Source organism: Sphaerodactylus townsendi, linkage group LG01 (genome assembly GCF_021028975.2).
Source record: "Sphaerodactylus townsendi isolate TG3544 linkage group LG01, MPM_Stown_v2.3, whole genome shotgun sequence".
NCBI lineage: Eukaryota > Metazoa > Chordata > Lepidosauria > Squamata > Sphaerodactylidae > Sphaerodactylus > Sphaerodactylus townsendi.
In genome coordinates, this window is record NC_059425.1 from 18813328 (window position 1) to 18826291 (window position 12964).

General features: G+C 49.4%; 1 protein-coding gene across 1 annotated transcript; it reads right to left on the reverse strand.

Moving 5' to 3' along the window:
• Positions 1–2950: 2950 nt before the first annotated feature.
• Positions 2951–11705, reverse strand: LOC125436846 (transforming growth factor beta-2 proprotein-like). The gene is made up of 7 exons (XM_048504181.1): positions 10997–11705; positions 9106–9275; positions 8654–8786; positions 8397–8459; positions 6785–6818; positions 5142–5295; positions 2951–3850 (listed from the first exon to the last, which is right to left on the reverse strand). Exons 1-7 carry the CDS (start codon positions 11337–11339, stop codon positions 3692–3694), a joined length of 1056 nt encoding a protein of 351 aa, XP_048360138.1. The 5' UTR covers positions 11340–11705; the 3' UTR covers positions 2951–3691.
• Positions 11706–12964: the final 1259 nt, after the last annotated feature.

The following is a 12964-nucleotide window of genomic DNA, read 5'->3' on the forward strand; positions in this document are numbered from 1 at the left end:
CAAATGGTGTTCAGTTGCTTCCTGCTTGAGGGACTGGGTGGCTATTGATTGGAGCAATTGTTAACTGGCCGGGCTGTTTCGGTATGCTTTGCTTCTGCAGGTGTGTTGAGCCAACTTGGTGGTGCACCTTTGGATAATCAATATCTGACTTGATCCAACCTAATTTGATAATATAGTGCAGGTAATATAAACGGGAAAATTAATGGCATTGGTAACCAACAGCAGTATTTAATCTTGGCATATCCTCTGGTGCCTCACTTGCTTTGTTTCTATTCCACAAGCCAGGAGTCTTGACAGCAATACATCCCTGATAGGGGCATTGTCCTACCAAAAAGAGTTTGTCAGTGTTCCCATTGAACAGGATTGTGCGGACAGGTGTTTTGATGCACAGTGTTTCAGTTAGACATCTAAGGCTGAGTATACTCTGGTGCTCTGCCCTGTAAAGAGGGTACATTTCTTTCAGTGCATTGCAGATGCATTCACAATTTCGGCACGAAAGATCCTAGAAGCCCCACAGTTCCTGAGAACAAGAAAACCTCAATGCTTTCCCTTGCTTTGGAATTTCTACTCTTTCCAGTATTCCCTTCCACTCCTTGCAGGTATTTCCAGGGGATCAATGGCCAGCTTTTCCCCACCCCCAAATGATATTGAGCCTGCATAATAGCAATATCAGAAATATCGATATGAAATTTAAAGGGCTCAGAAAAAACCAGTGTGTTTACAATCGAAGGGGAGCGACCTGGATGTGGGAACAGGCAAGCCTTGCAAGCCACACCGCAAGCAATGGGGCACCACCTCGTGTGTAAACAAGGAAACGCAAAGAGACCCTACTGCAAACACACCGTGGAGCGAGGAGCATTGTGGAAAGCGCTTCATGCATAATGGGCATCTGTGACTTGGGGAGAGCGTTCTAATTTTGCATAAGTAAATGCTGTTCTGTTATTGGGCTGAGCTGGCTGCTCATCAAGACCTGGGCGGAAGCTATACTTGTGTCCAGTGGCAAGTAGGCAGGGCTGCAAGGACAGTAGTGGGTGGGAGAAATGATGGGATTTACTCACCGCAGGGAATGACACAGCACCTTTAGGGATCAACAGAAGCAAACACCTTTCTCAGCAGTCAGCACCCCTTCTTTGCAGACTAGGAACAATGTCGGGCAAAAATTAAGCAGAGCGCCCCCCCACCAGTAAACGCACTGACACACGCACAAATCAGATGAGATGCAAGAGATCAATAATAAGGAAGGATCAGATTATCTCTGTCAGAGAACTACTAAATTAGGATCTGAGACCTCTCAGCAATTGCATTTAATCTGGACTATATATAATTTATTATTTCAGTTTTTTACAAAGAATCCAGATAAGGGATATTTTTTCAATTCAATTTTTATGCAGTGGTTGCGCAGCAAAAATGAAGTGTTTGGGTGTAATCGTGGCCTAGCGATGCAGGATACCAGCAGGAAGAATTTTGCCCTACTTGTGAATTTCAGGTAATTCCTATCTCTGTTGAGATAATTCCTATCTCAAATTTTCACATTGTACCCAAAGGTGCAATGAATCATAAGACCTGTGGTTTTATATAGTTAATACATGGAATTCACTAATTTATGGAACAGGGGATTGATGTGTCACTGATCATTGGAACCCACTAACCAGCTCGGCTCATCTCTTGCCTTGAAAATCCTACAGGGTCGCCATACGTCGGCTGTGACTTGGCAGCACTTTTCACACACACCACAAGATTATTACTGACGGCCATTGCTTTAGGTGGTTTTGAAGAGAATTAGGCCAATTCGGGGAAGAAGAGAAAGATATCAGTGCTCATGATCGGCGATGGCTAAATGGAACTTCCATGTTCCAAGGCAGTGAACCTGAATGCCAGTTGTTGGGGGACAGCATTAGAAGAAGTTGGCAGCCTCTCTGCCCTGCTTGCTGGGAGGCCTTCCAGGGGTAACTGGTCGGCCATTGCAGGAAACCGGCTGTCTGGCTGGACAGGCCATTCATCTGATCCATCTTGTGTTCTGATGTAAACACTTAAGCCAGGATCTCAAGATTCACGCAGCTCATTCTGTAGCTGTTTATGCACTTACTGCTTGTGGCGCAGTTGTGTGCTTCGCAACGGGGTTTTGCTACAGTCCCCCACTTAAAAGGGAAGTTTCCTGCTTTAAAGTGTCCCCAGCCTTGCCAATCTGATACTCGGCCCATCCATCTCTTCCTTTCCTTTCCGTGCAGTCTCCCTTTGGGAAGCCTGCCTGCCACCTTTTGGAGGGGTGCTGTCTTGTCTATCAATCATTCAGTAGACCACGTCAGTTTCGCTGGTCTTTTAAATTATCGATAGACAAGCAGCATGAAAGTAAAAAGAACAGTGTGGTTGGAAGAGCTGTGAGGTGGGCAAGGAAAGGCAGACAGGAGTGAGAAAACCCAATTTTTTTTGGATGCTGAATGTCCCGCAATCCTGTAGATGTTGGAGTTTAGGTGGGAACGTGGGAGATGACAATGTGGTATGAGATAATTAAATTAATTACCCTGCAAAAGTCGTTGGTGGTTTCCGGGCCAAATTAGTCACTTAAGAGAAAAAAACACTTGGAAACTTTGAGGGGAAGAAACCTCCGTCCAATTTTGTTCCAGGTGCTCATAGGATGGGGTTTGGCAAAGTGAGAGTATATGGGTGGGTGGGTGGGTGGGGGACAGGGACAAGGAGGGGGCACAGAGTTCAGAAAACACAATTCAGACTTCAAGTCGACCCACGTCCCGGGCCTTCCCCACATCCCCTGTGCTGGGGCGTGGAGAGGCCAGGACTTTGTGTCTCCATCTGAGTGCCATGTTGACACACAGATCCAAAAACCACAGAGCTCCGCTCTCAAATATTTACCTACGGAGGCTCCCCCTTCAGCCCCCTCTGTCTGCCTCCCTTCCTATATCTCCCCCTCCCCACACACACACAACTCCTAAAACACAGCCTTGTTTCTCTTGGTGCCCTGTCTCCCATGTTCCCTGTCAAGGGACCCTTTGTCCAGCAACTTGCTTCTCTGCCTGCCAGGCTGCCCTCTGTTTGCACTCACCTCCCCAGTGCCAAACCTTCGACAGGCACTTGGTCTGGGATATATGTATGTGTGTGTGGCTATGCCCCCGAGGGCTACCGTGTGACTTCCTGTGAAGGAAACTGAACACTGCCTGGCATAGATCCCTTTGGGATGGTTCTCTGTCATGCGCACAGGACTTAGTTCATACTGCAGCTCTCCAGGGAGGTAGCCCCAGGACCCACGTGCACGCTAGAAACAAACGGAGGGATAATAAAGAGGTCTCTGAGCATGTGCCGAGCGCCATTCTCTCACCACAGAGCGAATGAACACAGGCCCTACATAAATGAGGTTAGGCGGCCCAGGCAGCCTTCAGTCCCAGAGTATTTTGCTGTTTCCATCTGATGGAGAACAAGCCAGAGGCAACCTTAGGATTCTGTTCTTCAGATTATCCAGGCAAAAACAAAGATGGAAGAGTCCTTTGTTGTTGTTGGCGATGGTGGTAGTGGGGAACGAACCACAACAGGAGGGGAAATCGCTTGTCAGTCGGCTGGGCCGGCAGAAAATGGTAGAACCTCTTACTGGTGGGTGGAGAAAGGTCATGGGAGGGTCCAGGGTCCCCCCCTCCAAGCTTTTCAGGTCGTGGCCCAGAATGAGTCCAACTTCCCAGCGTCCTCAGCGGCAACGGCAAGACTTCACGACCATGTTGCTGAGCTGCTGCACTTTGGGAGAACGGCCGACGTAGTACAGGATGGTCAAGGGCTCCAGTTCATGGGGGACACAGCAGGGGGCGGCTGAGGCTTCGGGGTTAAGCTTGTTGAACAAAGGCAGCACCTGGCGGGGGCGGGGAACAGGGAGGTTGTGAGGAAAGAGACCTGGTTTTGAGCCTTGCCGTGGCGGCTCCTGAGCTTGATTGCCACTCAAAACACAAACCGCTCAGCAAAACACAGCAGGGGTCAGGGGAGGGGTTCCAGGAATTGGGCAGCAAGGGGAAATGTGGGGGGACAAAATTCCTGGAACCCCTCCCCTGACCCCTGCTGTCCCAACTGCTTTCTAAATCCCTCATTTTGGTGAAGTATTTGCTTTAAGATCTGCAACATTTTAATTAGGTTAGATTAATTTTAAAAGTGCCACTCTGCTAAAAGGCTGTCCATGATTAATCAGGCAACAGGCTGTGTTTTTTAAAGTATTATTTTTAATACAAGCGCTGATGCAAACAAGGAATAGCAAGTGCCTTCTTAAAAGACAAATCCCCCTTTCCTTAGGACATGGGAGGGAATGCCTCTCCTATATTGGTTCCTATCTGATGGGTCCAGGGTTTTCTAAGATTCATTTATCCCTTCCAGGTGAGAATGCCTCTTCTAAGATTTTACCTGTTGTGACAACTTGGCTTATTACCCACCAGTGCACAGGTGAGCGGTGGGACAGGAAGCATGTTGGGGCAAGAAATTTTGTCCTGACACAAAATTTCACATCCTGCCTGTGAGCTCCCAAAGGCACCTGGTGGGCCACTGCGAGTAGCAGAATGCTGGACTAGATGGACTCTGGTCTGATCCAGCAGACTAGTTCTTATGTTCTTATGTTCTCCTGTTTGCATTGCGCTGAGAGAGGGGGCAAGAAATCTTGTCCTGACATGCTTCCTCTTGCCCCGCGCATGCTTCTCGCTTTCAGGGAACACCGGCAGTGGGTAACTGGCACTTCTGTACCTTTCCAGATTCCCCTTTCTTTATGACACAGGAGGGACTGCCTCTTCTATAATGGTTCTTGTCTGAGGTGTGCTAAGGTTCTCTAAGAATCGTTTACCCCTTCCAGGTGGGAATGCCTCTTCCAAGATTCTACCTGCTGTAACATTCATTTCTACTTCTCACCCCCAGAAAGGAATGCCTCTTCTAAAATGGTGCCTGCCACAATGCGTGCAAGCATTATCCAAGAAGAGGCTTTCTTGTTCTCTCATCCAGACAGTAATGGCTCTTCTACAATTACACCTGTAACAGCACATGCAGTTCAACAAGGTGTAGTTTGTTGCTTCTGAACTGCCATGTACAAATTCATGTCTATCTGTAGTGGGAAAGGAAAGATTGAGGGTTGGGCTCAAGGATACACCCACCAAGACCCAGATTCTCACCATGTTGTACTGTGTGTCCGTGCTCCATACATAACGACAGGTCCCTGCACAGAAATTCGCCTTGTAGCCTTTTGGTTGGTGGATCCATTTCCACTTCAGATCTTTGCGGAAATCAATATACAGGGTGCGGAGACTAACCCCCTGATCTGCACTCCTAAAGCAGCGCATATAAAGTTATAACGATTCTAACACCATGTTGTCAATTGCAGAGCATTTCATCTCTGTGTCACTGCGGGCTTTTTAAAATCTAAGCCCTATGAGGTGATTAGGCTGGCGGTGGACAAAAGGATGACCAGTGCATGTCATGGGAAAAGGTGAATTTGAACCTGGAGCTCTCTGGTTGGACACGTAACCACAATGTCTCACTGGCTCTCCTTTTAAAGTGGAGAGGGCCACAATTGGGGTGGGGAATAGGCAGATGAAGCTAAAGAAGAGCAGCCAGAGGAAGAGCACTAGTCCTTTTTCCAGTGGCCCCATTCAACCACAGGTAATGTATCGTTCTGTCCACCACAAACGGGGGCACATGGGGGTGCAGGCACGCTAAACAGGCGTGAGGGTGCCTAGTAGACCCAAAACGATTCAGGCTTTGCAGGCCTTTTAGTGTTTTTGGTCAGTTTTAGGCTGCTGGGCAGCACTCCAGTACCAGGCCTTGTACTCCTAATAGATAACCCAGGTTTGAAGAGTTCGGTCAAATCCAAAGTTATGGACCCTGTGGTGCCCATCCCCCACAACTCAATGGGATTAGAGATAGTCACATCCCTCGAGTCTATAACTTCCTTGAACTGAACCAAACATTATCAAACCCATGCTGGTATCATCAAGAGAGTCTCCCAAGATTCCCGAGGTTAGTTGCCTAATAGATGAATCCACACCCCATCAGCCCCTACTGGCATGGCCAATTGGCCATGCTGACAGAGGCCGATGGGAATTGTAGTTCCTGAACATCTGGAGAGCCGCAGGTTCCCTACCCCTGTGCTTGGGCCTAAAAACTGCACCCCCTGCAGGCCAAAAAACACTAAAAAATAAAAAAATCTGAATATTTGCGTGACTTGTACATACGTTCAGTGGAACTTGTGAGCAGGGCTCGCATACCAGCCTGCATGATAGAATATGAAAAAAAAGGGCGGTCATGCCACCTACTAGACACTAGAGGTCACTCAATCAATGCCTTCCTCTTCTGCTCTGCTGCCTATGGAATTGATACCAGGTGTCTCCAGATGAGATAGGGAGCCATGTAGAAACAGGGTAATGGAGAACTCCTAATACCGCGCGAGATGCAAGTAGCGGGTTGCCAGATACATGTTAAAAGCACCAAGACGAGACAAGTCATATACAGGGACCCCAGTAGCATACATAATGTATTCCACCCTCCAAAACATCCATTTTCTACAAGGGAACTGATCTCTCTAGCCTAGAGATCAGCTGTAATTCCAGTAGATGCCCAGGTGCTACCTGGAGGCTGGCACCCCTAAAACAGGGCCATCTAAAAGGGATGGGGAACAGGTGATTCTCTCCTGCAACAACCCCAACAGCTGCAGCCTCACAAAGAAAAGCACCCCATGACCTTCCATGCACTTCCTCTGTTGAATAATGCTTGTGACCCCACCTCCTGCATGACTGCACCAATGGTTAGCATGTCTCACCTGGTACAGGTAGGGGCATTGGCTGCTCGACGGCCTTTGGGGAAAGACTCAGCTTTTAAAGTGTTTTAGGATCAGGTGGGGCCTCACGCTAGACTAGGTCGGGCACCCTTCAAGCCTCCTGATGAGGCTCATCCAAGCTCCGCCAAGTAACATATGGACAGGTCTGTAGATCTGGGGAGAAGGACTTGCGACCTTCCCACCCCCTTCCCCACAGACTCAGTTCCCTGCATACCTGCAAAACGCACCTCCACTTTTCCACTGCTGGGTTAATCGGTTCCCAGCAGGACACATGGCAGCAAGGCCAGTGTACCCCCCCACCATGCCTAGCTTTTCTGAGAGGGCACCCAGCCTGCAAGCAGAGAGCAGTGGTGGGGACACTTTTTTTAAAAAAACTAGCCCTGCTCCTATGCCTTTTAACTGTAGCAACCTGATCTCAGAAGTGGAGAAGGGGGACATTTTGCCACTGAAAACACTCTGCATGTTCGTTCTGTGTCCCACCTAGCCTGCGCCTATTAAGTGTACAGTGGGACCAAGGAAGAAACAACAGGGATGTTAAAGGAATTGGACCTAGCTGGAAGAAGGAGAAAGGCCAAACTTTCCTTTTTTGCCATAACAAATTTGCGGCATGACAGACAGAATGGAAGGAGACAGTGCCTACACCAAGGCCCCTTCACACATGCAGAATAATGCACTTTCAATCCACTTTCACCGCTGTAAAATCCGGCTTCAGTGCATTGAAAGTGCATTGAAAGTGCATTATTCTGCATGTGCGGAGGGGGCTAAGTAAGAACAGCCAGATTCAAGTTCAGTGCCACCTTAGGTACCAACAAGGTTTTTGAGGTATGAGTTTTCGAGAGTCAAATCTCCCTTTGCCAGGGATGCTTGAAAGCTTCTACCATGAAAATCTAGTTGATCTGTAAGGCACGGCCATCTTAACACACGGGCACGCTGGGCAGTTGCCCAGGGGCCCCACAAACATAGGGCCCCCAAGCTAATCTATGTATGTTGTGACTTGCTGTCAGTAAATAAACAAATACTATACTAAACTATAGGCTCCGGTGGGGCTTACACGGTTCTCCTCTCCTCCATTTTATCCTCACAATAACCCTATGAGATAAATTAGGCTGAGACATGGCTGAGCCATGTTCTATGGCTACCAATCTTGATCCTCCTTGATCTCAGATTGCAAATGCCTTAGCAGACCAGGTGCTCAGGAGCAGCAGCAGCAGCAGGTCATTGCTTTCACCTCCTGCCTGTGAGCTCCCAAAGGCACCTGGTGGGCCACTGCGAGTAGCAGAGTGCTGGACTAGATGGACTCTGGTCTGATCCAGCAGACTAGTTCTTATGTTCTTGTGACATTATGACTGATCCAAGATTCCCCAGAAAGCTTCTCTAGTAGAGTGGGGATTTGAATGTGGGTGTCCCAAATCTTTTTCTAGCACTTTAACTGCTACACCATACTGGCTGTGTCTGTCAAGGAATTGTAAAAACAAAACAAACCTGTCTCAGTGATAAAATACTGGATGCTTGGCAGCTCCTGTACTTAAAACTTTCCTAGGCAAAAACTCTTCACTCAACATAAACAGGTTTGAGAGGAGAAAATAGCGCTCACCTCTTTTATCCAGCCACTGGCTGACAGTATCAGTGACGTCAAACGACACCCACTCGGCCCGATCTGTTGGTTTTAAAGAACCCGCTCTCCATCAATGCAACGCCAGTCGGCGCGGATGCTCCCATGCCCGGACCACCTGTGGGAAACGTAGCCTGTCGTGAATGTGCCCGCATTGCTCAGCAAAACTGGAGAGCCGGGCCAAAAGACAAACAAACAAAAACCCTCAAAACACCGTTCCTTTCAGCAAACAGAATCGCCTCCTTCATTCAGCTTGCAAAAAGTGCTGGGCTTATAACACGGTGTGGCAGATATTCGGCTGGTGGGTGCCGTTTCCCTTGGCATTGAATGCTGGGGGAAAACATACCTGCTGGATTTCAGACTCTTGGGATGCTGTTAAAGGCACAGGACTGCTTTTGAGGAAAAAAGCTGGCAACTGTCCAGGAGGAGAAAGTGATGAGGAAAGACAGTGTATAATAGTGGTTATGTTGGACAAGGACTGAGAAAGCCTGCATCCAATTCCTGCATAGCTTTAAACCTCACAGGGTGACCTTGGGCTGGCCACTTTCTGCCCACCTACCTTGTAGGGCTGTTGTTGAGATAAAATGCGGGAGGCAGGGACCATGAGCTCCTTGGATCTAAAGCTGACAGGTAGGGGAAAGAGTGGCAAGGGGACCCTTCTGGCAAGTAGCCCTCTGTACTGAGCCCTCACCTGGTATAGCTCCACCCCAAGTTCTGCGGCTCGTGGCACCGGGATTCGCACTCCGGGTAGGACCCAAGTAAATCGCCGGCTTGGAATGAGAAGCTGCCAGTGTTCGGCTCCGGAGACATCGAAGCGCAGAAGGCGGAAGAAGGGACTGGGCTGGGTGCTTGCGATGGTGTCTGTTGAGAGGAGAAAGGGGCTGGGGTGGATAGGAATGACTGCCCGAAAATTAGGGGAAGAGCCCAAATGGTCAGCCATTGAAATTCAGACTACTGCCCCATTCCGAGTGTTCTGCTGCATGTTGTGTTTACCATTTTTGAATTAATTTTAATCTTGAAAGCACTAAAGTTGCATCCCTGGAGACATCGTGATGATTCGGAGAGGAGCAGGTAAACAAATCACACTCACAAAGGATTGCAGGGGTGCTACGAAGTTGCTCGGATTGGGACGTTCAGACATGCAAGGCATCTTACGATATGGCAGTCATCGCACAGGATTAATGGGAGCCTTTTGCCTTCTAAGAATGTAAGAAGAGCCCTGCTGGATCTTCTAGTCCAGCCTCTTATTTCCCACATTGGCCAACCAAATGTCTCTGAGAAGCCGACCAGCTGTGCACAGAACCAACAGTACACCTTCCCTGGAAGTCCTAGGATCTATGGTTACCAATCTTGATCCTCCTTGATCTCAGATTGCAAATGCCTTAGCAGACCAGGTGCCCGGGAGCAGCAGCAGCAGAAGGCCATTGCTTTCACATCCTGCACGTGATCTCCCAAAGGCACCTGGTGGGCCACTGCGAGTAGCAGAGTGCTGGACTAGATGGACTCTGGTCTGATCCAGCAGGGTCGTTCTTATGTTCTTATGTTCTTATGCTGCTCAGGGCAGGGGCGTACTTCCCAGAGGGACATATGGGTGCAAATGCATTTAATCATGTGGGCCCCCCCGAAAACTTGCCCCCCACACACCTCAAGCGGAGAGGCGCCCCTGCCTTGCACTCCCCCCTCCACCGCCGGCTGTAGTGGCCCTCTTCGGACTCTCCCAGCCCGCCATGACCTTCCGGTTTCAGCGAAGGAGGCTTCTGCACACCCACAGCTAGTCTCTCCTTGCCTGGCCTGGCCCAGCCTTGCTCGGCCGGCCTGCCTCAGAGGCCACTTGGGTCGGTTCAGGAAGGCTCCTGGCCCCCACTCCCAAGTCCAGTGGCAGAGGCAGCTCGGTGTGTGTGTGTGTGTGGAAAACTCAGTTCTTGGGGGGGACCCAATTCTTGCCCCGGGCTCCATTTTCTGTCGATACGCCACTGACTCTGGGGTAGGCTGCCTGTGAGTAAGAGGGCTCCATTTAGTTACTCTGAGAACATGAAGCCACCATTGGTCCATCAGGGTCAGAACTGTCTACTCAGATTGGGAGCCATTCTCCAGAGCTCAGATTGAAGCCTTTCGCTTCCTGCTTGATCCTTTTAGCTTAAGATTCCAGCAACTGAACCTGAGGCAGATGCTGTAACCAAAGAGCCATGGTCCTTCCCAACCATCACCTTGGACAGACCACTCTCTAATGAAGCTCTCTTATCTTATTTCCTTTTTAAATGAACAGAGGAAAGGCCCCCTTGCTGGATCAGACCGAAGGTCCACCAAGGCCAGCAAGCTGTCCTACCGGTGATCAACTGGATCTCGCTGAGAATCCTACCCCTGGAGCATCAATTCAACAGGCCTCCCCCAGTGTCATTATTCTGCCTCTGCACATGGAGGTTCCATATAAGATGGCTAATAGCCACTGACAATCTTATCCCAGTTGCTACGTCCTTCTCCGTACCCTTCCTCATTATCCATCCTTCAGATGCTTTGATTTTCTCATCCCTCCAGCACCATTCTGATCCATCTCCTCCCCCCCCCCTCGTCACACTCCTTACTGTCAGCATGACCGGGGGGCAACATGTCCACCCGCCGCACTTCTTTGGCATAGTAGTCCTCTTCCTCGCTGCTGCTCCGCCCGTCACACGTCGCTCTCTCTCGTGTCAGCTCCCGCGTGCTGTTGTACAGCAGCATCACCTCGGGGGGTGGTTGGTCGGGCACCCCTTGCTCTTCTTCAGGAGGCGCCAACATCTGCAGCTTGCTCAGGATTTGCCCTCGCACTGCCTGAACCCGCCGGGCCCGGGCCACCTCCAGGTCCAACGTTTGGCAGGTAGAGAGTGCCGAGGCTGTCCCCCCAAGGCCCAGAACTAGCGTTACCCGCAGGAGCGGAAACCAGAGCATGGTTAGGAGGACCTGAATTCCTGGAAAGCCAGATTAGCCAAAGGTAGTCCCTGTGCCGTCTGATGAGGTTACGCTCCAGTCTGCCACTAGTAGGGGGAAATCCAGACGCCCCTTTTGGTGCAGCTGGCTAGGGGGGTAGGATGGAGTGCAAAACTCTCCTTTGAGACGGGCTTGGGAGTCTCTGAGGCTATCCTGATCAAGCTCCCTGATTTTTGGAAGATTTGCTAGGTCCCAAGTCAGGAGCAAGGGGGTGATGAGTAGACTTCCTTCTCAGCGCTACGGAGACCCCAAATCTGATTGCAACCGGCTCTCTTGCAATCCTTTTCACTGTTCTGGAAGTTTGGCAAGGACTTCTCCGGCACTCTCTCCCTCCATCCCCTCAGGAAGCTTCTTTCTCTCTCTCTCTCTTCCCCCCTCCCAGCCTTTCCCACACACCCTCCACCCTCTTCCTGCCACATCTTTTCCCCTCCACAGAGCGAGCATTGATTCCGCCAGCCACAGAGAAAGGCCGAGAGCTCTAGCTGAGCGTGCCTCGACTCAAGCCCTTTTCCATCCCCACTCCTGCCCTGCTGAGAAATGGGCAGCTCTATTTGGAACTTCTTTGGGGGCCATTCCTTTATGAACCAAACGGGTTTAAGGAAATGCATCTGAGTAGACCATACTGACATTACAGACAAATGGCCTGACTTAGCAGAAGACACTTTCATGTGGCTCAGGAACGTGGCATGTCCTTTGCTCAGTGTCTAAAACTTGGAAAACGCATCCTTCTTTTGACATTCTGATACCGTCAACCGGCAGTCTTAATTCATACATATCTACACATGTAGAAACATAAGTGTTTGAGGTATCAGTAGGTTAATATAAATCGAAATCGTTAAGGGTTTTTTATTCTTCAATCATAAACCAAAAGGGAGAATTCACACAAAAAATCAGAAAAATGAGAAGAGCTGTCATGAAGGAATTAGAACAGAGCATTAAGCGTAAAGGAGTGTCACTGGAAACCAAGATCAAAATAATGATCTATGGCGTTCCCCATTGCTAAGCACAGATGCAAAAACTGCACAGTAGAGAAAGCTCTCCGGGAGAAAGTTGATGCATGGAATACCAACCGGACAAATAAGCGGGTTCTAGATCCAATCAAGCCTGAACTGTCCCTACAATCTAAAATAACTACACTGAGGCTGCCATACTTTGGTCACGTAATGAGAAGACAAGAGTGACTAGAAAAGACAATAATGCTAGGAAAAGTTGAAGGCAGTGGTAAAAGAAGAAGAAGAAGAAGAAGAAGAAGAAGAAGAAGAAGAAGAAGAAGAGGAGGAGGAGGAGGAGGAGGAGGAGGAGGAGGAGGAGGAGTTTGGATTTATATCCCCCCTTTCTCTCCTGCAGGAGACTCAAAGGGGCTTACAATCTCCTTGCCCTTCCCCCCTCACAACAAACACCCTGTGAGGTAGGTGGGGCTGACTCAGTAAAGGAAACCACAGCCCTCAGTTTGTGAGGTCTGAGCAAGTATGTTTGCAATAGGAAGGGCTTGGGTTGTTTTGCTGTCAAGCCACTGCTGACTTATGGCCACCTTGTAGGGTTTTCGGCAAGAGACTTCCAGAGGTGGTTTGCCCTTGCCTGCCTCC